The 27,352-nt window shown below is 38.6% G+C and overlaps 1 protein-coding gene across 2 annotated transcripts in view; it reads left to right on the top strand.

Moving 5' to 3' along the window:
* The window catches only part of LOC140481378 (cullin-5), an 81,097-nt gene that overhangs the window by 41,628 nt on the left and 12,117 nt on the right, over positions 1-27,352 (top strand). For both annotated transcript variants that reach the window (XM_072577473.1, XM_072577472.1), the window contains exons 9-17: positions 2,610-2,740; positions 6,765-6,872; positions 8,201-8,265; positions 9,923-10,055; positions 12,696-12,827; positions 17,899-18,022; positions 18,282-18,457; positions 22,528-22,689; positions 26,870-26,988. In XM_072577473.1, coding sequence (XP_072433574.1) covers positions 2,610-2,740; positions 6,765-6,872; positions 8,201-8,265; positions 9,923-10,055; positions 12,696-12,827; positions 17,899-18,022; positions 18,282-18,457; positions 22,528-22,689; positions 26,870-26,988 — 1,150 coding nt within the window. The remainder of the gene's footprint in view (positions 1-2,609; positions 2,741-6,764; positions 6,873-8,200; positions 8,266-9,922; positions 10,056-12,695; positions 12,828-17,898; positions 18,023-18,281; positions 18,458-22,527; positions 22,690-26,869; positions 26,989-27,352) is intronic.

Below are 27,352 nucleotides of genomic sequence, written 5' to 3'. Positions count from 1 at the left end.
GTCCGAGGTCGAAGGTCCTGGACCGCTGAAGTGTTCCCCAACTGGGAGGGAACACTCCTGTCTGTTGATTGTTGTATGGTGCCCATTCATCCGTTGTCGTAGCCTTTGCTCGGTTTCCCCAATGTACCATGCCTCAGGGCATCCTTGCCTGCAACGTATGAGATAGACAACGTTGGCTGAGTCACATGAGTACCTGCCACGTAAATGGTGGGAGGTGTCCCCACGTGTAATGGTGGTATCCATGTCCACACACTGACACGTCTTGCAGCGCCTACCGTGACAGGGTTGTATGGAGTTGTCCTGAAAGCCGGGCAGCTTGCTACGAAAAATGATCTGTTTGAGGTTTGGCGGTTGTTTAAAGGCAAGCAGTGGAGATGTGGGGAAGGTTTTGGCGAGGTGCTCATCCTCATTGACAATGTGTTGCAGGTCACGAAGAACATGGTGTAGTTTTTCAGCTCCTGGGAAGTACTGAACAACGAAGAGTACTCTGTCAGTTGTAACACGTGTCTGTCTCCTGAGGAGGTCATTACAGTTCCTTGGTGTGGCATGTCGGAACTGGCATCGACCACAGCAAGGAACCGTAATGACCTCCTCAGGTGACAGACATGTGCTACAACTGACAGGGTACCCTTCGTTGTTCAGTACTTCCCAGGAGCTGAAAAACTACACCATGTTCTTCGTGACCTGCAACACATTGTCAATGAGGATGAGCACCCTGCCAAGACCTTGCCTGCACCTCCACTGCTTGCCTTTAAACAACCACCAAACCTCAAACAGATCATTGTTCGTAGCAAGCTGCCCGGCTTTTAGGACAACTCCATACAACCCTGTCACGGTAGGTGCTGCAAGACGTGTCAGTGTGTGGATATGGATACCACCATTTACGTGGCAGGTACTCATGTGACTCAGCCAACGTTGTCTATCTCATACGTTGCAGGCAAGGATGCCTTGAGGCATGGTACATTGGGGAAACCGAGCAAAGGCTACAACAACGGATGAATGGGCACCATACAACAATCAACAGGCAGGAGTGTTCCCTCCCAGTTGGGGAACACTTCAGCGGTCCAGGATATTCGACCTCGGACCTTCGGGTGACCGTCCTCCAAGGCGGACTTTGGGACAGGCAGCAGCGAAAAGTGGCCGACTAGAGGCTGATAGCTAAGTTCCACACCCATAGGGAGAGCCTCAACTGGGACCTTGGGTTCATGTCACACTACAGGTGACCACCATTGCACTAGACACTCTCACGCGCACGCAGGCACTCCTATACACACACATACACACAGACACACGCACACACACCCTTACAGACAGACACACACTCCCACACTGTCACATGCACCTCCTCACAGACTTAAGACACTCTACACTCTCATATGCACACACATATACACTCACTCTCATACACTCAACCCCCCCAACCCAGACACACACCCACATGCACACACATTTTGTGGGGTGAATTTATAGTTGCAGAGTTACATTGTACTTTGCTCAAAAACTGCATCAATTCCTGTAAAACTCTGTTATCTCACTTTTTAGATTAGAATCAGTCTAAACATCATGGCATAGACAGAGAACACCTTAAACATATTGTCTAGTTAACACCAATTGTTACAGTTAACCTGAGAATGCAACTTTTAAAAAAAGGTTTTGTGATTTACACATGGTATTTGAACAGATGAAAGACTCAACAGACAATCATGGTATTTTTCAATGTATAATTTCAGTTACATCACACTGTAAAGTTTTGCAATAAATTCTGTGCCTTACAATTGTGTCCTCCACAACCACCTGATGAAGGAGTGGCGCTCCGAAAGGTAGTGTGCTTCCAATTAAACCTGTTGGACTACAACCTGCTATTGTGATTTTTAACTTGGTACACCCCAGTCCAACACCGGCATCTCCAAATCATTTCAGACAGTGATTTAGTAGTTACGGCAAGTTCTGGAATTTTTATTTCTTCATAAATTGAGCAAATTCTATTTAAAAACAAAATGTGATAGTGAACTACGAAGCTAGTATTTAAAAATGTGTAAGTAATTTATATGCAGAACTAGTAATCTTAATAAAAGTTTTAAAATATCTGGATTGTCTATATTCTGCGTATATAGAAATGTTTATTCACTTTTTTATTGATTTTGGAATTAATGATTTCAACCAATGACCTAGCATTATTAGCCATGTGGAATACTAATCTAGAATATTTCTTAACTAGCTATATATGTAGCAAGTTGGAAATCTGAAAGAACAACAGAAATTACTGGAAAAACTCTGGCAGCATCTGTGGAGATAAAGCCAAGATAGTATTTCAGGTCCAGTGACCCTTCAGAACTGATTTTGGGTTGAGATCAAAACATTGCAGATGCTGGAAATCTGAAATAAGAACAGGAAATGCTGGAAGGACTCTGACAAGAGAAATGAGTTAAATTTCAGAGCAATTACTTATTTTCAGAACAGGGGAAAATTTAAAAATGTAATAGGGTTCGATGGGACAAGGACAAAAGGAAGATTTATGATAGGTTGGAAGACAGAAGCAATAAATGAACAAGGTCACAAATAATGAAGTATGTTCTGTTAGATGTTGATGTGTTTGTTCATTTCTGCAGAACTACATTTGATGTTTACATTGATGGATAAAGTTCCAAATGGAATTGAGCCAATGTTAAAAGATTTGGAAGAGCACATTATTAGTGCTGGATTGGCAGATATGGTAGCAGCTGCAGAGACTATTACTACTGTAAGTATTTAAAGGTGCCTTTTAACTAAAGTTCCTCACTTTCCCTATGCATTGTATAGGTTCAAAAATACACACTCGGATCATTCTCAACAACATTAAGGAAACCCCTGGGCGATACTTAAGAGTCACTTGAGCTGATTTGGTGTTTGCCTTGGTTTTGTCAGGATCACTGGCCTAAGATTTGGATAGAAAATTGAATGATCAGCTTTCACTTGCAAATTTCGAAGAACCTGTAAAACACATTGAGAAGTCTATTCAACCACAATAATTTAAAGTTATATTGTGATCTTACTCAGAATATCTCTACCTAATTTATATGGTAACAGTTCATGGAATTATACAATCAAACAGAACAGAAGCAGACACTTTGGTTCAACCAGTTCTTCTGACCATACTCCCAAACTAAACTAGTCCCACCTGCGTGCGCTTGAACCATAGCCTTACAAATTTTTCCTATTCATACCTTTTAAACATTGTAACTGTACTTGCATCCACCACTTCCTCTGGAAGTTCATTCCACATAAGAGCCACTCTGTATTTAAAACAAAATTGCCCCTCATGTATTTTTTTGACATCTTTCTGCTCCCACCTAGTCTTGAAATTTCTTACCCTCCGGGGGAAAAAACACCTGCCATTCATCGTATCTATATCCCTCATGATTTTATAAGCCTCTATAAAGCCACCCCTCAACCTCCTCCAGTGGAAAAGGTCCCAGCCTCTCCTTATAACTCAAACCCTCCAGTCCCAGAAACATCCTGCTAAATCTCTTCTGCGCCCCTCCAGCTTAACAATATCCTTCCTATAACTGGGCAAACAGAATGGGATAGTGTTCCAGAGTAGGCCTCACCAACATCCCATACAATTTTCACATAATGTCCAAATTTTTATAGTTAAAGGTCTGAGCATTGAAGGCAAGCATGCTAAATGTTATCTTAACCAAAAGATACAAACTTTTCAAAGAATTATGTATCTGAACCCTTAGATCTCTCTGTTTGAAAGTACTACCCACGGCTCTCTTTTTAAGTTCTATCCTTGTTTTTTGTAAATAAAATGCAGTACCTCACGTTTATTCAAATTAAGCTCCATAAGCCTGCCTTCAGCCCATTGACCCAATTGATCAAGATTTCTTTGTAAGATAATCTTCACTGTATGCCATAACACCAGTTTAGTTGTTATGTGCAACTTATGAACCATGTCTTCTATATTCTCATCTAAATCATGTATAAAAATAACAAAAGAGTACCCAGCACTGATCCCTGTGGAACACTGCTGGTCACAGACATCCTGTCTGAAAAACAACCCTCCATAATCACTGTCTCCTGCTGTCAAGTCAATATTGTATCCAAATGGTTAGCTCATCCTGAATCCCATGATCTGTCTTTACTAAATAGTCAACTGTGCAAAACATTGTCAAAGGCTTTACTAAACTCTGAGTAAACAATGTCTACTGCTTTGCCCTTATCAATCTTCTTTGTTACTTCTTCAAAAAAACTTAACCAAGTTTGTGAGACATTATTTCCCTTGCACAAAACCATGCTGACTATCCCTAATCATTCCTTGCCTCCTCAAATGCATACAAATATCGTCTTTCAAAATCACCACCACCACCAAGCTCACATTCTCAGTTCTATAGTTCCTTGGCTTTTCCTTATGTTCCTTCTTAATGGCCTGATGAGTAGCCACTCTTGTCATCTGGCACCTCACCTGTAGATATAGATTGTGCAAATACTTCTACAAGGTTCTCTGCTTTTTCCTTCCTAACCTCCCACAATGCCCTGGGATATATTAGAAAAGTTGGAGTGATGTATTTCTTTCTGTTTCTTGGTTTAAAGATATGAAAATCCTTTATATAAAGAGATTTTAGAAGAGCAGAAAAATACTAATAGAACTCCTACTGCAATATTTCACCTCTGATAAACTGCAAAACCTGAAACTTTAAAAACTGTTATAATTAGAACTCCTACTGTGTGCAACAAGCCCTTCAGCCCAACAAGTCCACACCGCCCTTCTGAAGAATATCCCATCCAGACCCATTACCCTACATTTCCCCTGACTAATGCATGTAAACTACACATCCCTGAACACTATGGGCAATTTAGCTTGGCCAATTCACCAAACCCTGCACATAGAGTCATAGAGATGTACAGCATGGAAACAGACCCAACCTGTCCATGCCGACCAGATATCCCAACCCCATCTAGTCCCACCTGCCAGCACCCAGCCCATATCCCTCCAAACCCTTCCTATTCACATACACATCCAAATGCCTCTTAAATGTTGCAATTGTACCAGCCTCTACCACTTCCTCTGGCAGCTCATTCCATACACATACCACCCTCTGTGTGAAAAAGTTGCCCCTTAGGCCTCTTTTATATCTTTCCCCTCTCACCCTAAACCTATGTTGTCTAGTTCTGGACTCCCCGATCCCAGGGAAAAGACTTTGTCTATTTATCCTATCCATGCCCCACATAATTTTGTTAATCTCTATACGGCCACCCCTCAGCCCCAGCCTGTTCAGCCTCTCCCTATAGCTTAAATCCTCAAACCCAGGCAACATCCTTGTAATTCTTTTCTGAACCCTTTCAAGTTTCACAACATCTTTCCGATAGGAAGGAGACCAGAATTGCACGCAATATTCCAACAGTGGCCTGACCAATGTCCTGTACATCTGCAACATGACCTCTGAACTCCTGTACTCAATACTCTGACCAATAAAGGAAAGCATACCAAATGCCGCCTTCACTATCCTATCTACTGCGACTCCACTTTGAAGGATCTATGAACCTGCACTCCAAGGTCTCTTTGTTCAGCAACACTCCCTAGGACCTTACCATGAAGTGTATAAGTCCTGCTAAGATTTGCTTTCCCAAACATGGACTGTGGGAGGACACCAGAGCACCCGGAGGAAACCAACGCAGTCACGGGGAGATTGTGCAAACTCCACACCGATGGGGGACTGGAATTGAACCCGGGTCCACGGCGCTGTAAGGCAGCAATGCTAACCACTGAGCCACTGTGCCACCCAAAAACTACTCCTAATTCAGTTTTCATAACTGAATTAAGTTATTTCTTGAAAGACCATGTGCCAAGCTTCCATTTCATTTAGTGTTGTAGATAAATTGACAACCTTGATAAAGTATCAGCAGGATGAAGATCAAATAGTATTGTATGCTCTTGAGAAAAACTGATTTGATAAATTGCCATACCAAAAATTACTTGGCAAAATAAGAACTCATGATGTGACTGCTAATGTATTAGCATAGATTGAAAATTGGTTGGAAGCAAAGAATAGGGGCAGATGGGTCATTTTGACGTTAACAAGCAGTAGCTTATGGTGTGCCACAAGAATTAGTCTAAGACCTGAGCTATTTGCAATCTATGTTAATGACTTGGATGAAGGGACTATATCTCTCGTAGCTAAATTTGCTAATGATGCAATTATTAAGAGAGCTAAAGGGATTTATATAAGATAAATGGGCAAACTTTTGGCAGATCGAGTGTGGTATGTATGACTTGTCTACTCCAGGAAGATTAAAAACGAAGTACATTAAATGGAGGGAGACTGCAAAGCTCTACTTTAAAGGAGGATCTGGGAATAATGGTACATACATCAACCTTTGTAATTCAAGTTGTACAGGTAGCACAGTGATTTGAATGTTGACATTTATTGTAAGGTTAAGTAAGTTAAAAGAAGGGTTTGAGACCACACCGATGATTTTTTTTTTTTCTCCTTCCCCCCCCCCCCCCCCAAACTGCTGGGAGTCAGTGGTCTGTGGCATTCTCCTTTCCAGGGGCCATTGAGTATGTTCACGGTTTATTTAGAGATTAGGTTGTCAAGGAAGTACATTGTTATGGAAATGAAAAAAGAAGTGGGGCTGAGGCTACAAATCAGACAAATCACAATTTGTGTTGAAGAGAGAAGCAGGTTTGAGGGGCTCACTGACCTCCTCCTGCTTCTGGTTCTTGGGTTTTTCTGTGTATTGTGTTTTTTTAACATAAAACAAATCATATTTTTCTCTCACAGGATTCTGAAAAATACGTTGAGCAGTTGCTTACATTGTTTAATCGATTTAGTAAGTTGGTAAAAGAGGCATTTCAAGATGACCCTCGTTTTCTTACTGCTAGAGATAAAGTAAGTGGATATTTGCTTTGATATTGAGGATTTAGATAATTTTCAGATTGGAATATTTTTGAAAGCTCACTTATAGTTCTTTTAAAAAAGCTATTTGTATCCTTGTAGCAAAGTGCTAATATTAATGTAGACCTATGGACTTTGACCAGTTGTTGAATGGTTCAAGCATAGGATGTAGTTTGTTACGATCCAAGACCAGACCACCAAATTTTTTATGGTCTGGCTAAGAACCATCACTTTTATTTTTGAATTAACCAAATGTAAGATCCAGGGGACTTAGAAAGAAATAAAGCCGTGAGGTTTCATTGTCTTGAACAAACAACAATAAACTTTACAAGGTTAAAGCAGAAATATAATACCAGTACATGTGCGACTTATATTCTGATGCTCAAAACTAACATGGATAGTAGACTCTGATCTAACAGCCTGCAGTGGACATTAGCAAATGCTATCAAGGTGGATCCTATAGGTTTTTGAGTAACTCCCTCCTGATGTTAATGACACGATGAGTTATCAAATCCAAACTTCACAAGGGATAACAATTCTTTATGGCTTAGCATTGAAACTCCCTCTCATAAGCTGTTCCATCATGGATTTCATCGATGACTGCTCTTGTTAATGTTGATCACTCTCTTTTCCAAAATTTACTCTCTCCTTGATTCTGGAAACTGCAGTTCAGTGAGTATGGTACAGCTCAAAATACTGCTCTGGGTTTTCCAACCCACACTATCAGCTGTACTGACCTATAAAATGGCACACTTTCTGAGCCTCCTTAGTTCCCAAGACTTAACCAGAGCCCTGAATCCAACACTTAATAACTACTGGAGCTTCTTCACGAATTGTAACAGCTGAGAGATATCCAACCACTATTGGGCTTCTCGGAGTCCTCTACACAGTTGCCTCCCCGGCAGTACAGCTTGGAGACCAAGCTGACTTCATGTTGGGCAGCACTGCTTTTTTTTCCTCTCCAGCTAATTGTGAATTTGAACCTGCTTTACAGTGACCTCAAACTGTTTTGAGTGACCTATTGATAAATTTGCAACAAATCTGTCTCCTGTTGTTAGGTAGTATTGAATATAACTTTTGTTTTGGAACAGTCATATAAGAAGCCCTTAGAACTCTGTTCCTCATATGCTATAATTTTCACACAATTCTGGGTTTACAATACAAATTGCATGCACATAAAAATTCTTTCACAAGTTATAAATTGCATAACTTGTAATATTTTTATTGTTCTGTGTTGTCTTTATTAGTTTGCAAAATTATTGAAAACTTGCTATGCTGCATTTTGATAATTTTGTCTTATTTAAAAAATGTCTCCCAAACAGGCATATAAAGCAGTTGTGAATGATGCTACCATATTTAAACTTGAACTACCATTGAAGCAGAAAGGGTGAGATCTTTGTACAATATTATTCCAAAGAACAATTTTATAAAATGTAAAGGCTGTTAAAAATATTTCATTGATAGCATAACGGAACAATTTGGAAAATATTATTATTTAGTGCAAGTTATACATCTTTTTGTTCTTCGAATAACCACCCCAAAGATTAGAGCTTTTCTCTTCCAATTCCTTTCTTACTCCAACATGGCCTGAATATGCTCTTTTCAATGGGTAGAATTCCATTAACATGAAGACCCCTTTTAGGACCCAACCCATGTGGCTATGCCTTGTAATTGAACTCAACAGCAACTACTTGCAGTGCCTTTAACTTATTAAATATCCAAGGCATTTCATAGAATTGTGACCAAACATAATTTAATTTTGAAGCTCAAGAGATACTGTGATAAGTGACCAAAAGCTTGGTCAAAGTGATAAGTTTTAGGGACTGCCTTAATGGGGGCAAAAGTAGAGCGATGGGAACGTTTAGGGATGGAATTTCAGAGCCTACAGCCATGTTGGTGAGGTCATGACCCCCAAGGTGGATTGATTTTTAAAATTAGGAATACACAAAAGGGCAGAATTGAATTGATTTTGAAAGCTTCACTTTTCTGCAAGGATTATTGAATAATAATCAAATCAGATCATACCCTGATAGAAATCAAAAAGTCTCATTTGAGAATATTGTCTAAGGATTTGTGCCCACTGAACAATACATTGACTGGTGAGATCCATTGCAAAAGCTAATCTTTTTTTCATGTGCCCTGAAGTAAAGAACATTCAAATGAATTGCAAGGAAGTAGTATGGAATATGATAGAAATAATATTCAGAGCAATGGAGCTAGGGCTCGGACAACATGGTTTTAAGCAGTAACCTCCTTCGTACATCAACTAATTTGCATCGAGCCAAGGTTTTAGTAGGCTATAGGTGAGTGAGGTGCAATCTGTGCCACATTTAATAACTTCTGCCATCTCCTTAGCTAACCACAGGATTATTAACATTTGGCACAAACTCTTCATTTATGCTTCATCTGCTTTAGCAGTAGAGTTGGTTCTGTCATATGAGTTAAGGATGCAGGATATTTTAGAATGAAAAAGAGGTAGATTAAATATACTGTTTTCAGAAATGTAGTCATTTTCTCTTTTCAAAAACTACTCTTCCAAGAGACCCATCTCCTGCTCCCTCATCATTCATGGCTCTTTTTGAGTAGGTACTATCCCGCTCCTTTCAGAATCCTTTTTGGACAAAGCCCACAGTTTATCCATATGATCTCTTGAACAACTAACCTTTTTCTAACTTACGCCCTATTCCTAACGACCTTTTCCTTTCTAAGGTCTTGTAGATGTCATCATAATTGTGCTGTGTGCCTATCTCTTCAATAACTCCTTGCTTGAAATCCTTCAATTTGGTCTTTGCCTTTCTTGGAGCACCAATCTTTCCTTGCCTGCGCACTGTGACTACGACCATGGTCATGATGCATCACAGGGATAAAACAAATAAATTATTAGCAACTGTTCTAATATTGCATAAGCTCAGCTGCTAATCACAGGATACAATATCCACAATGTTAGTGGAAAACCAAATCTTACTCCATTTGTGTTTATAATTGTGAATTTGGATTGTTACTTGCAAAATACTTAAATATTTTATTTTGTTCTTTTAATTTAGAGTTGGGTTGAAAACTCAACCTGAATCTAAGTGCCCAGAGCTACTAGCAAATTACTGTGACATGTTACTAAGAAAAACACCACTCAGCAAGAAGCTTACTTCAGAAGAAATAGAAGCAAAGCTTAAAGAAGTGGTATGTACGTTTCTGGCACACTATAGTTTTAATTCTGGCTGTTGGTTTATCTAGCAATCTAAATTTTTTCAGTGACACAATGTAATTTTCTGGAAACCGAAAACTCTAAATCCAGGTGACAATTCAAGTGGCTTTTTTTTTTAAAAGAAGAATCATCTATGTGCAGTTTTAATGTTGAATTTGTCTTGAACTTTATAGTAAAGCAAATTAAAGCACACTCAATATCTTAACAGTAGCTTTTGGCTATATTCAGTTGATGTTTGGTCCAAGCACTTCATTGTTTTTAATTATTAAGTGTTCAAATCCAGTTGGATTATAAGGAATGTCTTTTATGTATCATCTCTGGACTTTTCAGACAAGCTATTAGCACATCAAAGTGCTTTGCCTGTTTTGAAGAATGCATTTTGTTTAGCTTTTCATGAGGCTGTGACACCTGCTTTGAATTGTTGGTTAACACTCCCACTTAAATCCAAGTGAATCCAAAACTTCCATTTTGTCACAACACTATAAAAAGGTTATAGCACAGAAAGATTCATTCAGCCCATTGTCTCTGTGCTGGCTGAATAAACTAGCCACCCATTATAATCCCACTTTTAAGCACCTGGTCTGTAGCCTTGTAGGTGAACAGTGTGTCAAGTGCAGACCCAGGTTCCTTTTAAATGAGAGGAAGGTTTCCATCTCAACCACCAAACTGGGCAATGACTTCCAAACACCCACATCGCTCTGGGTTTAAAAACATAAATTTCTCATGTCCTCTCTATTCTTTTAACAATCACCATCTTAAATCTTGTAAGCTATTTCCTGCAAATCTTTACTACCAATGTAAGCCTGACATGGCCAGATAGAACCATGCCAATAGAAGCAAGATTAGTTGCATGAACTAAAATCATAATTACAAAGCACAGAATGAGGCTATTGTGTACATTCTGACTGTGCCAGCTTTTTGAAAGAGCTATCCAGTTAGTCCCACTTCCCAAACTTTTCCCAGAGAGAAATTTTCCCCTTCAAGCATTAAGGACAAAAGGGTGACTCGGGAGAGAATGGGTGGCATGGTGGCACAGTGGTTAGCACTGCTACCTCACAGCGCCAGAGACCCGGGTTCAATTCCCGACTAACTGTGTGGAGTTTGCACGTCCTCCCCGTGTCTGCGTGGGTTTCCTCCGAGTGCTCCGGTTTCCTCCCACAGTCCAAAGATGTGCAGGTCAGGTGAATTGGCCATGCTAAATTGCCCGTAAGGGGTAGATGTAGATGTAGGGGTATGGGTGGGTTGCGCTTCGGCAGGGCGGTGTGAACTTGTTGGGCAGAAGGGCCTGTTTCCACACTGTAAGTAATCTAATCTAATCTAGAATAGGGCCCCTCAAATTTCAGTGAGGCGGCCTGTGGAGCCACAGAAGATGGGGGAGATAATAAACAAGTATTTTGCATCAGTGTTTACTGTGGAAAAGGACATGGAAGATATAGAATGTCGGAAAATAGATAGTGACATCTTTCAAAATGTCCATATTACAGAGGATGAAGTGTTCAATGTCTTGAAACACATAAAAGTGGAAAACTCCCCAGGACCTGATCAGGTGTGTCCTAGAACTCTGTGGGAAGCTAGGGAAGTGATTACTGGGCCTCTTGCTGAGATACTTGTATCATCCATAGTCACAGGTGAGGTGCCGGAAGACTGGAGGTTGGCTAACGTGGTGCCACTGTTTAAGAAGGGTGGTAAGGACAAGCCAGGGAATTATAGACTAGTCAGCCTGATGTTGGTGGTGGGCAAGTCCTCAGAGGGAATCCTGAGGGGCAGGATTTACATGTATTTGGAAAGACGAGGACTGATTAGGAATAGTCAACATGCCTTTATGCGTGGAAAATCATGTCTCACAAACTTGATTAAGTTTCTTGAAGAAGTAACAAAGGATTGCTGAGAGCAGAGCGGTGGATGTGATCTGTGTGGACTTCAGTAAGGCATTTGACAAGGTTCCTCATGGGAGACTGGTTAGCAAGATTAGATCTCATGGAATACAGGAAGAATTAGCCATACGGATGCAGAATGGGTTGGACCAAAGAGGCTGTTTCTGTGCTGAACATCTCCTATGACTCTATTGATGTTTTGATTTTCTTTTAAATCTAGAGTGTTAATATATAGATGTTTCTGTCTATAGAATCATTTAAGTTTCAAAAGAAACCAGTACATCTATTACTTAACATTCAACTAATTATGCTGTAACAGTTTCAGTGGTGCCCAGTTTGGTGGTTGAGGTTCCCAGTTTAAAAGGATCCTGGGTCTGCACCTGAGGCACTGTGGAACTTGATAAATTAAAAATAAGTGTTATCTTAAAGTATACTTTGTTGTTCTGGAGTATCAAATTAACAATGTTGATTTCTACTTTGCAGAATATTCATTAGTTTTGTGCTGAGCTACTTAAGTGTGTTTTTAAGCTACGTTAAGGCACATGGGCAAGGATTTTTTTTCTTCAATGACCATCTTGAATCAGGTTTTTTTAACACTTTTGGCAAGAGTGGGTTAAATTTCAATTTGACTTACACTGTTCTCTGAGAAGAGGAGCGAGGTTCAAGACATTGTATTTCCTTACAAGAAATTAAAAATCGATTGGAAACATTGCTTGAATTCTCATACATTACTTTTAACAGTTACTTGTACTGAAGTATGTGCAAAACAAAGATGTCTTTATGCGGTACCATAAAGCTCATCTGACAAGACGCTTAATCCTGGATATTTCAGCTGACAGTGAAATAGAAGAAAATATGGTGGAATGGCTTAGGGTGAGTAAATGTAAAAATTAGGTTTTTTTTTGTAATGCTTCCTCTCCCTCAAACGATATAAACTTCTTCATAGAATCTCTGGTGTGTAGATTCAATTATGATTGTGGTAAGTAAATAACCAAATAAAATGTGGCCTTATTCACAGTTCTGGAAATAACTTTGTTGGTCAAGTTTAATCTGCATTTAATCAAGGACAAGAGGACTTTCTCCCTATCTCTCAGATATCATAAACTCAACAACTACCCACCAAGTAGTTTATTTTAAAATCAATGAAATATGGGGCACATTAATAATTAGGCAAGATAAGGATTTGAATCAAAGGAATGCCAATTCATTTTCTTTGACATCCTCTGCCATGTACATCACTCACCTTCCTGCCAGGCATTTATTCCTTGATCAACATTATTTTTCCCAAGTTTCATTGCAAAATCAAGGTTTTGTTTTCTTTATTAGATGAGCCAAAGTGGAGTTGCATGACAAATTAGTTTTTCTAATGGCCAATTAAATCTTCTAATCCTTAGGATGTATGTTTCATCCAATGTTATAGATTGTCTATTACATTTATAGGTAACCTCTGGAGTCCAACCTAGCTATGCTGTATAATGATCCCATTGTCCAGTATAGTATTGTGATCCTTTTGAATTATTGAATCATTGTACAGCAAAACGCCTTTCTAATATGTATAGTCATTTGGTTGTACAGAGCTTGATTATTGCTGAAAAAGATGCATTTTGTCAAAGCTTTTCTTCATCTAATTTGTATACTCCATGACAAAGCCTCTAACAGTCAGAGTTCACTTACCAACCAATCAGCATGTCTTTATACAATATAAGAATTTCCCTTTACATTGGTTTTCCACTGAGTGCAAAGTGAAAATCTTAGATAAAATATCTTTTTTTTTGCAGTACTTTGTAATGTATATTTAAGATTAATTTAATTCTGGTTTACTGAGGTGTACCAGTTTACCTGTATGGATCTAAATTCATTAGGATATCCCTTGAACATGCACAATATATAACAATGGTGATGAGTACAGACCTTCTATGTTTCTTTTGAGGCAGTAACTTGATTGGGCTATGGAAAGTTCTACAATAAGCTGTACCCAGCCTTACAAAAAGTATTTGACAAATTTTCACATGATTGGCTACTAGTGAAGTTCCCAAATAAATCTTGGGATTGTGTGACAACTTGGAGAAAAAAGATGATTTGTTTGTGTATTGGTTGAGTTGGAAGATATTTAGTTTCAATATCCTAACCAGTGCTCTAAAGTAGAAACTATATACGCTACAATAGTCACTATATGACTTAACATCTTTCTCTCTGACCTTATATAAATATCTTTAGTTTATATGGTAACCACATTCTATTTTAATTATTGCAGCTTAGTTTCCAAAGTTTCGACTTTATTATTCATTAAGGGAGTCCTTTCTTTATTAATCAGTTAGTGTATGAATTGATATCTGTCCCAAATTTATTTGCTTGAATTTCTATCTTTACTCTTCTCTTAACTTAGTTAAAAGTAATCTTCTGGATTTTCTTATCTGAAATCATTTATCGTCTTACATTGAAAGTTAAAAGTCTTCCGCAGTCTTTGCTCATAACTCAAACTTTTTAACATGTTAGGGCAAGCCTTGTAGCTGCACTTCTTGCTCACACAAGGGCGGCAGGTACACGGGAACGTCACCAAGTTCCCCTCCAAGCCCTTCACCATCCTGACTAGGAAATATATTGCTGTTCCTTCACTGTTGCTGGGTCAAAATCCTGGAATTCCCTCTTTAATGGCATTGTGGGTCAACCCACAGTAGATGGATTGCAGCAGTTCAAGAAGGCAGCCATTTTTATCCTTGAACTTGTCCCACCATTCAATTAGATCACATGTCAGCAAGAGGTGCAGAATAGCCACAAGGCATGCATTAAAGTACTGATGATGAGACACAGCTACAAGGCTTGATCTAATATGTTAAAAAGATTGAGTTATGAGAAAAGACTATAGAAAGCTTTCAACCTTCAATGTTAGATGATAAATGATTTCGGGAAATTGAATCTGGAAGATCACTTTTAACAAAATTAAGAGAAGCTTAAAGATATAAACTCAAGCAAATAAATTGGGACAGATATCAATTCACAGTCAGTAAGTGCTCTCTAAAGAAAGGACTCCCATAGTGAGTGATAAAATTGAAACCTTGGAAACTAAACTGCAATAATTAAAATACAATGTGGTTACCTTATTTATATAAGGTTGAAGAGAAAGGTGTTAAGTCCTACATGGATTATTGTTGCTTATGTAGTTTCTACCTCACAATACCAATTAGGATATTGAAACTAAACATAGAAGTGCCAAGTAACCTGAAGAGTATCAGAGATAGATGATGCAGCACAGTACCTTTAAACCTGGAATTCAGTGCTTTTGTCATGTTTGAACCAAAGCTGAAATGATGTCAGGAGCTGGGTTACCCTGATGGAACCCAAATTGGGCATCACTGAGCAGGTTGTTGCTGAACAGGTGATTGTCTTTTGATAGTACTGTTGATGCCATCTGTCATCAGTTTACTGATGATCGAGTAGACTGATGGAGCAGTAATTGGCTGGGTTGGATTTGTCCTCCTTTTTATGTAGTGCTACCAACAATGATTTATAGGTCACTCTGTTCACTACTGCTCCTCTAGCCCTCCCAAAACAATTAAACAATTCCCTGTTTGTTTCTCCTTTAGCTAATTTGTCATATGTTCCCAGGATTTGCTTTTGAACCTCATTATGGGATGGAAGGTTGGTTTCCTGGGTTAGAGTACTAGCAACTGACTAGAGTTGACACACTACATGCAAGCATTAAAGGTAGTTAAAAGCCGACACAAATCAGGCTGAAGTGAAAGAGAGCATGTATTATTCTGGAAGATTAAAGAACTTCACTTTTCTAACAAAAGTGATTGCAAATTAAGCATTTTTCTGAACTGCATAAATATGAATATATAGACCCAACAAGCCTGAATAATTTGTCAGGACTAAAATGAAAAGCACATTGAAAGTTGATGTTAAGTATAACTTAACTATTACAAATACCTTGAACAGAGTAAAGAGAGAAAATAGGTGCATTAAAAATGTAATGTAGAACTTTAATAGGGTACAATAAGGATGAATTTTAATGCACTGTATCACTTTACCTTGTCCTTGACTGTTAAAATGTTTAAAGCATGCTTATCTGCACTGCAAACTGTTTTTAACATGCTTTCTGAATATTATTTTGTCACAAGATAACTTTCATTGGTGGGCCTTCATTAGATTATGCATTGAGGTATGCAATGCATAAAACAATTATTATAATGCAGATTATAATTTGGCCCATTGTGTCTACACTGGCTCTCTGAGCATTGAGACTTGGAATCATTCTTCTGTCTGTTCCCCATAATTTTGATATTATTTCTACTTAAATAATCGTCCAAAGACTTGTTGAGTACCTCAATTGAACTGTCTCCACCAGGCTTCCAAGCAAGCATTCCAAACCTTAACTGCTCACTATGTGAAAAAGGTTTTATTTTGGATATTTGCTGCTTTTGCATATTACTGTACATCTATGCCTTCTCATTCTCAATCATTTTATAAAAGGCAACAGTTTCTTTGTATCTACTCTGTCCTGCCCCTGATAATTTTGTAAGCTTCCATCAAATCTCCTCTTGACCTTTTTCTTCTCCAGGGAAAACAGTACCAGTTTCTTCCACTATCTTCATAAATGAAATTTCTCATCCTTGCAACCATTCTCTCAAATGTCTTTGCCGTTCTCACTTTCCCGAAGAGTGACACCCTGAATTCTGAATGATAGACTACTTATACATTAGCTGAAGTATTATGCTAGTTCAGTATAATCTCCTTGTCCCTGTATTTTATATTCTCTTTTTATGAAGTCTAGGATATAATGTGCTTTGTTAAATCCTAACTCCTGTCACCTTTAATGATTTATGCACATATAAATTCAGGTTCCTTTGTGTTCATCTACATCCTTTAGGATTGCCCTTTATTCTATCCCATATTCTATTTTTCCTTGTGCTTCCTCATATCAATCTTTTTCTGCCCACTCATCAATTTATCAATGTTCTTTGTATTTTTACACTCTCCTCACAGTTTACATTGTTTCCAAGTTCTATATTATCTGCAAACTTAGAAGTTGTCCCATTCCTACCAGGATCTACATCATTAATGTCTATCAGGAAAACCAAAAGTCCCAAAATCAACTCCTGGGGCACTTAACTACAAATCTTCCTCCAACCAAAAAAATCCATTAATTATTGCTCTTTATTTCCTATCCCTCAACCAATGTTGTAAGCATTTTACTACTGTCTTATAGATTTTCAGTCTCAAGGCTATTGAATGACATTGTGTTGACTGGCTTTGGAAGTCCATGTATACCACATAAATAACTTTACCCCTTCTCAATTATCTGTTGTTGCCTCTTCAAGATCTCCAGAAGGAGTTAAACATCTTAATCCATTAGGAAATCTATGTTAACTCTTCCTAGTGAACCAACACTTTTCCTTATTAATTCTTTCCCAAAGAATTGTTTCAAAAAAGTACCCACCACTGGAGTTAAACTGGCTGGTCTGTAATGCTTCGCTTATCCTTACAGTCTTTTTGAGCAAAATATGTCATAATGTTTAAAGTGATGCACATCTGTTGTGTATGTGCCTTGATGGATTTTAGGTGATGGGGTCTGTCCAATGGTATTTTTGCTCTGACTTGTTCTCTGGCTCTGGCTCGCGCTTTGGCTCTTCACAGACATGGAGCTTACCACTCTGGCAAGTGTTTTTTCGAACTGGTGGTGTCATTGATCTTAAATGGAGAATTCAATTATGGAAAGAAATGATTTATACATTCTGTGAAATCTGAAACTCCCAAATTGAGGATATGTTTTATATATTGAATCATACTTTCGGATTTACATGTTTTAAAACTGGTTCAGTAGATTGACACATTTATTTTGACTAGTAAAGTGCATGTGTCTTTTTTCATTGTATTTGTTAGCATTGTGTATTTTATAAAATAGCACTTCTTTTTAAAAAAAAAACATAATTGTGTGTTTTAGGAAGTAGGTATGCCTGCTGACTATGTGAACAAGTTGGCCAGAATGTTCCAGGACATAAAAGTGTCTGAAGACCTGAATCAGGTCTTCAAAGAAATGCACAAAAACAATAAGTTGGCCTTACCAGGTATTTTCTTTAAACTTTGTGAAAGAGCATTCTTTTGAATACTGTGTCATCAGTGATTACTGTTTTTTTTAAAACTTATAAGTTAATGTGGCATTATTTTGAGGCTTAACATGTTTAAAGAGGATGATTGTGTCTTTGCAGATTAAATTTAACATAGAATCAAAAATCTGTTATTCCTAGAAATGAAATTCTAATAGAGTATGAGAGATGCTTATTAGAAAGGCTATCCAACTCAGTTATAACTGTTAATGCCATTTAGCGGATTCTGTGAATATCAAGATTTTGAATGCTGGTGCCTGGTCACGAAGTTCAGAGAAAGTATTTGTTTCGCTGCCAACTGAACTAGAAGACCTCATCCCTGAGGTGGAAGAATTCTACAAAAAAAACCACAGTGGTAGAAAGCTGCACTGGCATCACCTCATGTCTAATGGAATTGTAAGTAAAAGAATGCTATTGATCTTAATGTGTGACCATTAGATGATGACTAGCTTAGACAGCTTTTGTTTAGTTTGCTAAACCTAACCTCCATATTGACAAAAAAATGTCAGTCAGCAAGTGATGTTATTTACATTCTGATAATAAGTTAAATGAATAAGCAATCTTGTGAACAGCTTTATAGAATTGCCAGCCCACACTTGGCATGAAGTTGAATTAATCTTATGTTTTAATTAGTGCAATGCTGTTGTTAGTTTTAAGCTTTTTGGTAAAACTTATTTGTCTTGAATAGATGTAAATAAAATATATTTAAGAGCAACTTTCCTAGTGAGCTTAGTCAAAGTGAGAGAAGTTATGTTTGTATTGCAGATTTTTAAATGCTAGTTCTTTGATTCCAACTCCTTTACATTTTGATCATGTGTCAGAGCTGGTTGCTAGATTGTTAGTCAGTGGCTGCTACTGGGAGTGCTGAGAGAGCGTTTGTTAGCAAGATTAGGCTTTGTTGTGTTCCCCCAAGACTCCAATGATGAAGTGTCTGCCAGAAATATTCGAGGTACTGGAGGGCAGCTAGCAGTGATAAAATTGTATCGAAACCTGGTGAAGCCACCAAACAGGACTACTTGGTGTCAGGCAGCAAGAGTAGAAAGTGACAGAGCTAAGCAATCCCATAGCCAACGGACTAGATCTAAGGTCTGTAGTCCTGCCGCATTCAGTCATGAATGGTCATGGACAGTTTAAAAAAACCTCACAGGTGGAGGAGGAGGCATCACAAATATCCTATCTTCAGTGATGGAGAAGCCCAAACCAAGACAGCAAAGAATAAAGCTGAAGCATTTACAGCAATCTTCAGCCAGAAGTGCCGAGTGGATGATCCATCTCTGCCTCCTGCAGTGGTCCCCAGCATCACAGATGCCAGTCTTCAAACAATTTGATTCACACCACATGAAACCAAGAAATGGGGTTAGAGACACTACAAAAGCTATGAGCCTGACAGGATTCTGACCTGGTAATAACTGAAGACTTATGCTCGAGCTTTCCACTTCCCTAGTCAAGCTCTTTCCAGTATACTTATAATGTTAGCATCTACATAACAATGTGGACATTTGCGTGGGTCTATCCTGTATACAAAAAGCAGGACATATCCAATCTGACCAATTCCTACCATGTCAGTTTACTCTCAGTCACCAGCAAAGTGATGGAAGGTGTCATCAACAGTGCTATCAAGCAGCACTCCCTCAACAGTAACCTGCTCACTGACGCACAGTTTGGGCTCTGCCAGAGCCACTCAGCACCAGATCTCATTACAGCCTTAGTTCAAACGTGAAAGTACTGAATTTCAGAGGTGAGGTGAGAGTGGCAAGCCTTGACATCGAGGAGCCTGAGCAAAACTGAAATCAATGGGTATCCGGGGGGGGGGCAAACTCTCCACTGGTAGGAGTCATACCTGGCACATAGGATGATGGTTGTGGTTGTTAAAGGTCAGTCATATTGGCTCCAGGAAATCTCTACAGGAGTTCCTCAGGATGGTGTACTTGTAGTGACCATCTTCAGCTGCTTCATCAACTACGTCCTGTCCATCATAAGGTCAAAAATGGGCATGTTTGCTGATGATGGCAGAATGTTCAGCCCCATTAGTGACTTTTCAGATACTGAAGCAGTCCATAGAATCAGGCAGCATGGAAACAGATCCTTTGGTCCAACCAGTCCATGCCAAACATAATCCCAAACTAAACTGGTCCCACCTACCTACTCCTGGCTCATATCCCTCCCAACCTTTCCTGTTCATGTATCTATCCAAATGTCTTTTAAATCTTGTAATTGTGTTCATATCCTCAGGAAGTTCACTCCACATGCGAACCACACTCTGTTTAAAAAAAAAGCCTTATTTTGTCTTTTTAAATTTCACTCCTCTCACCTGAAAAACGTGCCCTCGAGTCTTGAAATCTTAGGGAAATGACAACTACCATTAACTCTATCTATGCCTCTCATTATTTTACAAACTTCTATCAGACCACCTCTCAGCTTCCTACGGTCCAGTGAAAAAATGTCCCAGTGTATCCAGTCTTTTTTTATAACTCAAACCTTCTTCATTGTCTACAATACCACCAACTTTGGTGTCGTCTGCAAACTTATTAATCATGCCTTCTAGATTCTCATCCAAATCATAAGTGCCAAACAAAGCAGTACCCAGACCGATTCTTGTGGAACACCACTGGTCACGTGCCTCCAGTCCTAAAAGCAACCCTCCACCATTACTCTCCGTCTTCTGCTGTTTAAGCCAATTATATATCCAATTGGCAAGCTCACCTTAAATCCTATGTGACCTAACTTTAATTAGTCTACCATGCGGAACCTTGTCAAAGGTCTTACTCAAATCTAAATAAACAATGTCTACTGCTATGCCATCATCAATCTTTTTGGTAACTTCCGCAAAAACTCAGTCGAGTTTGTGAGACACAATTTTCCTCACACAAAACCATGCTGACTATCCTTAATCAATTTTTGCTTCTCTAAATGTCCACAAATTCTATCTTTTATAATCACCTGCAACAATTTACCCACAACGGAAGTCAGACTCACAGGATCTATGCTTTCTCCTTACAAGGTTGCTCGTTTCTTAAGCAAAGGTACAACATTACCCACCCTCCAGTGATCAGGCCCCTCACCCCCTAGTTATAGGTGATGCCAATATTTCTGCAAGGGATCTCATAATTTCCTCTCTTACTTCCCACAATGTTCTGGAATGCATTAAATCAGGTCCTGGAGATTTATCCACCTTTATATTTTCTCAGCTCTCCTGAACTTTCTCTTCTGTAATGTGAACTGTTTTTAAAACAAAGTTTATTTCTCTGCCTTCTCTAGACTCCATTTCTTTCTCCACAGTAAAAACTGACGAAGTTTTCATTCAATATCTCTCCAATCTCATCGGAATTTCAAATGCAACATGATCTGGACAGTATCCAGGTTTGGGCTGACATGTGGCAAGTCACAATCACGCCACACAATGACCACCTCCAGTAGGAGATAATGTAACCACTGCCCCTTGACATTCAATGGTGTTAACGTCACTGAATCCCCCACTGTGAACATCCTAGGGTTATCATTGACCAGAAACTGAACTCGACTAGCCATATAAATACAGTGACTACAAAAGCAGGTCATAAACAAGGATTACTGCTGCAAGTAACTCACTGTCTGACTGTCCAAAGCCTGACCACCATCCATAAGTCAGGACTCTGATGGAATACTCCCCACTTGGCTGGATGGATGGAGCTCCAACAATACTCAACAAGGTTGACACCATCCAGGACAAAACAGCCCACTTGATTAACTCTGCATCCACTTCCTCACCACTAATGATCAGCAACAGCAGTGTGTGCCATCTGCAAGGTTCATTGTGGAAATTCACCAGAGATCCTTAGACAGCACCTTGTAAAAACTCATGACCACTATCATCTAGAAGGACAAGAGCAGCAGATATATGGGAACACCACCATCTTCAAGTTCCCCTCCAAGCCACTCACCATCCTGACTTTGAAATATATTGCCATCCCCTCATGGTCCCAGAGTCAAAATCATAAAAGTCCCTCCCTCATGGTGTTGTGAGCATCTTAAGAAGGCAGCTTAGCCAGCCAGTGATGCCCATGTCCCATGACTAAATTGAAGGAATATTGTACCTGATGCAATCGAAAGAGTCAAACAGGAAAGACTGGACAAAACAACCTCCAGGAGTTTTCCAGTGAACCTTTAGTATTTTGACATTTTGTACAAATTTTATCTGTTGTTCATATTTTAATCAGAGTGCAGATGATTAGTGTTGTAATAGTCTAGTTGGTTATTGTTGACTGTAAACCAGTAATGTCATTAAATTTTCCTAGGAAGCTAAATTTGCATGCAAGATTTTTAAAAATTACAAAAATTGTTCAATATCATGCAACTTGTCTTTATTATTACCATTTCAATTTAATTTATCTTGTTTATAATCAGAATAGCTGGAATACACAGTCTCTTTTTGCTGATGTATAATGAAATAATTTCCACATCTTCACACCTCCCCCTCCCCAAAACAGATAACTTTTAAAAATGAAGTTGGCCAGTATGATTTAGAGGTTACCACATTTCAGCTGGCAGTATTGTTTGCCTGGAACCAAAGACCGAGAGAAAAGATTAGTTTTGAAAATCTAAAATTAGCAACTGAATTACCAGATGCAGAACTTAGGAGGACATTATGGGTAAGTTATTTGCCTTCACAATTACTTTCTCCTGCACTTCCTTCTTCTCTATATCATTGATTCCTTTTACATTTAAAGGTGCAGGTAATGTAGAAGTTTGATGACAACAATGACTTAGACTTCTGTAAAATGTTATTTCATGCTTTAAAAATGTTGTATAAATGTGAGTGGGAAAACATGAGGATAACGAAGGTGATCATATACTTTAGAGCTTAGCTTAGGTGGAGGATTTTAAAAGAGGATAAGGGGATGTTTTATGGTGAAAATTCCAAAGAATGGGACCTAAATAGTTAAAATGAAACCACCAAAAAGGGATGGTTGACTGAGGTGGGTACAGAGAGGAGAGGCACTACGCAAGAGAATGTGGTCAAAGGATTGGGGATTTGGACCTTTAGGGCTCTCAGATGTTACAGAACTAGGGGAAAAATTAATTGTGGGAGAGCCAAACTCATTAGGTTGAGAACGGACCTTTGCCAAATAGATTGCCAGGCAAAATTGTAAAGAAATAAAGAGATGCCCTTTAAAGAGTGGATGGTTCAGGTAAGGTCAAGGTGCTTTGACAAGAGCTGGAAAGGTAGGTCCAACAAATTTAGGGTTCCTTAAATGACAAAAAAAACTTGGACCGGAGAATGGAGCAGTAAACTGATATGTGTGACAATGAGACTAAGTATTCAGACAGAAGTGAAAAAACAACAAATCAGAAGGAAGGAGAGACTGATAGCCCACATAAAGGGGAATTCAAAAGTCATCTATTTGCATATAAATAGTAGAAAGGAGGCTTGCGGACAGCTGGAGATCTAGAAGGTGATTTCGTAGTGCATCTCAGCTATGTCCCTCTCCTACGAGCATAATACGTTAAATTGTTTAATACCAAGGAAGAAGATAGTGTAGTTGATACAGTGGTTGCAGTAAAAATGAAGAGGAAGCATTAGCAAAGCTGATTGAACCTGAAGTTGATAAGTCACCAGGATTGAACGAGATTCATCCAAGGACATTGAAGAAAGTAAGGGTGGAAATAGCCAAGGGATTGGCCATAAACTTCCTATCCTCCTGGTGCCAGAGGATTGGAGAATTGCAGATGTTTTATCCTGTTGTAAAGAAAGAGTGGAAGGATAAAGTCAGGAACCACAAGTCAATCGTGCTCCTGGTACTGGGAAAGGTTTTAGAAAGATTTGGGGGCAAGATTAACAGTAATTTGGATAAATGCGGATTAATTAAGGAAAATCAGCAAAGCTTTATTGAAGGAAAGTTTAACTAAATTATGTGAGTATTTTGCTAAGGTGACAAAAGTTATGAAAGTTAATTAGTTTGAAGATAACATAGTTAACAGGTAGCACATGGAATTTAATGCAGATAAGTATGAAGTTGTTTATTTTGTTAGGAAGAGTGAGGCAATATAAAATGAAATGTACAATTCATGCAGAAATGCTACCCGATTTGAGTATTTCTGAAGCAGAGAACCTGGAATTATGTGAAAAAATTACTGAAGGTAGTCGGTCAGGTTAAGAAAGCAGTTACTAAAGCAGATGGGATTCTGGGATTTATAAATGAGGGAATAAAATGCAAAAGAAAGGAAGCTATGATAAATTTGTATGAAACATTGGTTCAACCTCACTTGAACAATATTGTTCAATTCTGGGCATTTTGCTTCAGAGAGATTGTGAAGGATGCAATAAAGGTTTGCATGAATGGCTTGAGATGAGGAAGCTCAATTATGTTGATAGACTAAGAAGCTAGGACTATGCTTTTTGGAGTAGAGAAGGTTGAGAAGAGATTTGATGATAATATTCAAAATTATGAGTATGTGTACAAAGTAGAATCGTAGCGATGCAAAGCACAGAAACAGACCCTTCAGTCCAACTCATCCATGCCAACTAGATATCCTAACCTAATCTAGTCCCATTTGCCAGCACTTAGTCCATATCCTTCTAAACCCTTCCTATTCATATACCCATCCAGATCCCTTTTAAATGCTGTAATTCTACCATCCTCCACCACTTCCTCTGGCAGCTCATTCGATGCACGCACCACCCTCTGCATGAAAAAGTTGCCCCTTAGGTCCCTTTTAAATCTTTCTCCTCTCACTCTAAACCTATGCCCTCTAGTTCTGGACTCCCTTGCCCTAGGGAAAAGACTTTGGCTATTTATTCTATCCATGCTTCTCATGATTTTATAAACCTCTATAAGTAACCCCTTAGTCTCCAACACACCAGGAAAAACAGCCCCAGCCTATTCAGCCTCTCCCTATAGCTGAAATCCACGAACTATGGATTTTTTCTGAACCCTTTCAAGTTTAACAACATCCTTCTGATAGTAGGGAAACCAGAATTACACATACTATTCCAAAAGTGGCCAAGCCAATATCCTGTACGGCTGCAACATGACCTCCCAACTCCTGGACTCAATACTCTGACCAATAAAGGAAAGCATACCAAATGCTACCTTCACTATCCTATTTAGGTGTTACTGTACTTTCAAGGAACTATGAACCTCTTTGTTCTGCAACACTCCCCAGGACCTTATCATTAAGTGCATAAATCCTGCCCTGATTTGCCTTTCCAAATGAGTGATTTTGCTGTTAATAAAGATAGTATTATTTAAGCTATCCTTCTTACTAGCTGCATGTATTGTTAGAAAACTGTAAACTTGTATTTTTTTGGACTGCAGTTCTGATGAAAGGTCATTAACCTGAGTTGTTAATTTTTTTTTCTATCTCTGCAGATGCTGCCTGCTCTGCTGAATTGTTCCAGCATTTTCTCTTTTTATTTCCACATTTCCAGTTTTCATATTTTGCTTTTATTTCAAGCTCTATTCCTTTTCCTAGCTAATGATTGCCCCTCAATGACAGCATTTATAAGCATGAATGTTTATTTTAACCAACTTGTGTGAAATTGGTATGGCACACCTAAGGAGTAGTTGTGACTTGAACCTGGACCTCCTGGCCCAGAGGAACCTGTATGCCACTCAATTTCATATCCATGTATTAGTTGGTGACAACTAGTTCAACCTCTCCACTGCCTACTTTGAGATTGCAGCTAACGCTGATGTCTGGTTGTTTTACATAATTATAGATAGATAGTGCAGAACTTTTTGAGTTCCATCTAACCAAAATCATCCTGGAATTCTGTTAGCTACGATGTCAAAGTAGGCGATGGAGAGGTTGAGGCAATTTTCATTAGAGAGAAGAAGGTTGAGAGGTGACTTAATTGAGACATATAAGATAATCAGAGGGTTAGATAGGGTAGATAATGAGAGCCTTTTTCCTCAGATGGTGATGGCTAGCACGAGGGGACATAGCTTTAAATTGAGATATGATAGATATAGGACAGATGTCAAAGGTAGTATCTTTAGTCAGAGCAGTAAAGGCGTGGAGTGCCATGTCTGCAACAGTAGTAAATTCACCAACTTTAAGAGCATTTAAAAGGTCGTTGGAATAGTGTAGGTTAGATGGGCTTCAGATTGGTTCCACAGGTTGGCACAACATCGAGGGCGTTATAATTTTCTATGTTCTATGTAACTCTGGGCCCTAATCCCCCAAATGACCACCTACCTAACACTGTCAACTCATATTGTTCTAATTCATACACAACTCAGCTTTACTGTCCAATAATAAGCCTTGCTTCTCTGTTAATTATGTTTTCCCAATCCCAATGCATTGAATTTAAGAAGTAAAATGAAATGGAAAATCTTCATATGCTAGATTTTTGAAATAAGGATGGAAGGTGTTGAAAATGTGCAACAGAATAATTTAGCATTTGTCAAGAGAAAATATAAGTTTTGATACGTCATATACCTAAGCCTCCCTTCTGTCTTCACAAGTGCTGAGTGATTGCAGTTTTCTTTCTGCATTCTGTTTTATATTGAAATCAAAGTATGTGCCTTGCCCATCCTACTACTGTATTTTTCCTAGTTCCAGTGTCTTCTAATTGGTGTCTCTTCCATCTCTTCACCTTCAGAACCTTTAAATATCTTGTTTCCATGCTTTGGACCCCTCTGCTTAAAATTCTCCCCAGCTATAGAAGCCTCTATTTAATAGTCAGATCCTTGACCATGCTGTTCCTACAGGTTTTTAACCTCTATGGAACTAGGTGCTAACCACATGCAAGGTTGTTTTTGTCATCTTATCCAATAAATGAAATTGAGACCATTAATTTTGCTATTTCTGTTTTTGTTCCAAAAGTCACTTGTAGCTTTTCCAAAATTGAAACGTCAGGTTTTACTCCATGAACCTCAGGTCAGCTCACCCAAAGACTTTACAGAAGGCACTCTTTTCTCAGTCAACCAGGACTTTTCTTTAATGTAAGTATTAAAAGAAGTTTATCAGATTTGTTTATTTTTAGAAATTAGTTTGGTAATTTCCTTTAACTTCAATTTTCGAAGTAGCTTTTTTTTTCCATTGTATCCTGCTATCTGATTTCTCATTCAGCCTCTTAGAGCTATCAGAAATGAATTGGAGTACTGAAGTTTTTTTTTGTTGCATCCGCAATGAGATAATATATAAAATTATTAATCATTTGAGACTTCAAAGATTGTAAACAGAGAAGCCAATGCAGAACACAGGCTGTAATGTCCTTTCAGGTAAAAGGATGTTAGTTCAACTTTATGAATGTGTGAAAATTAAAGTGACTTCCAGGGAACTAACTTCATGATTTTAGCCATATGC

The sequence above is a fragment of the Chiloscyllium punctatum genome, chromosome 9, assembly GCF_047496795.1.
Source record: "Chiloscyllium punctatum isolate Juve2018m chromosome 9, sChiPun1.3, whole genome shotgun sequence".
Classification (NCBI taxonomy): domain Eukaryota; kingdom Metazoa; phylum Chordata; class Chondrichthyes; order Orectolobiformes; family Hemiscylliidae; genus Chiloscyllium; species Chiloscyllium punctatum.
This window is presented reverse-complemented; position numbering and strand designations above follow the sequence as displayed.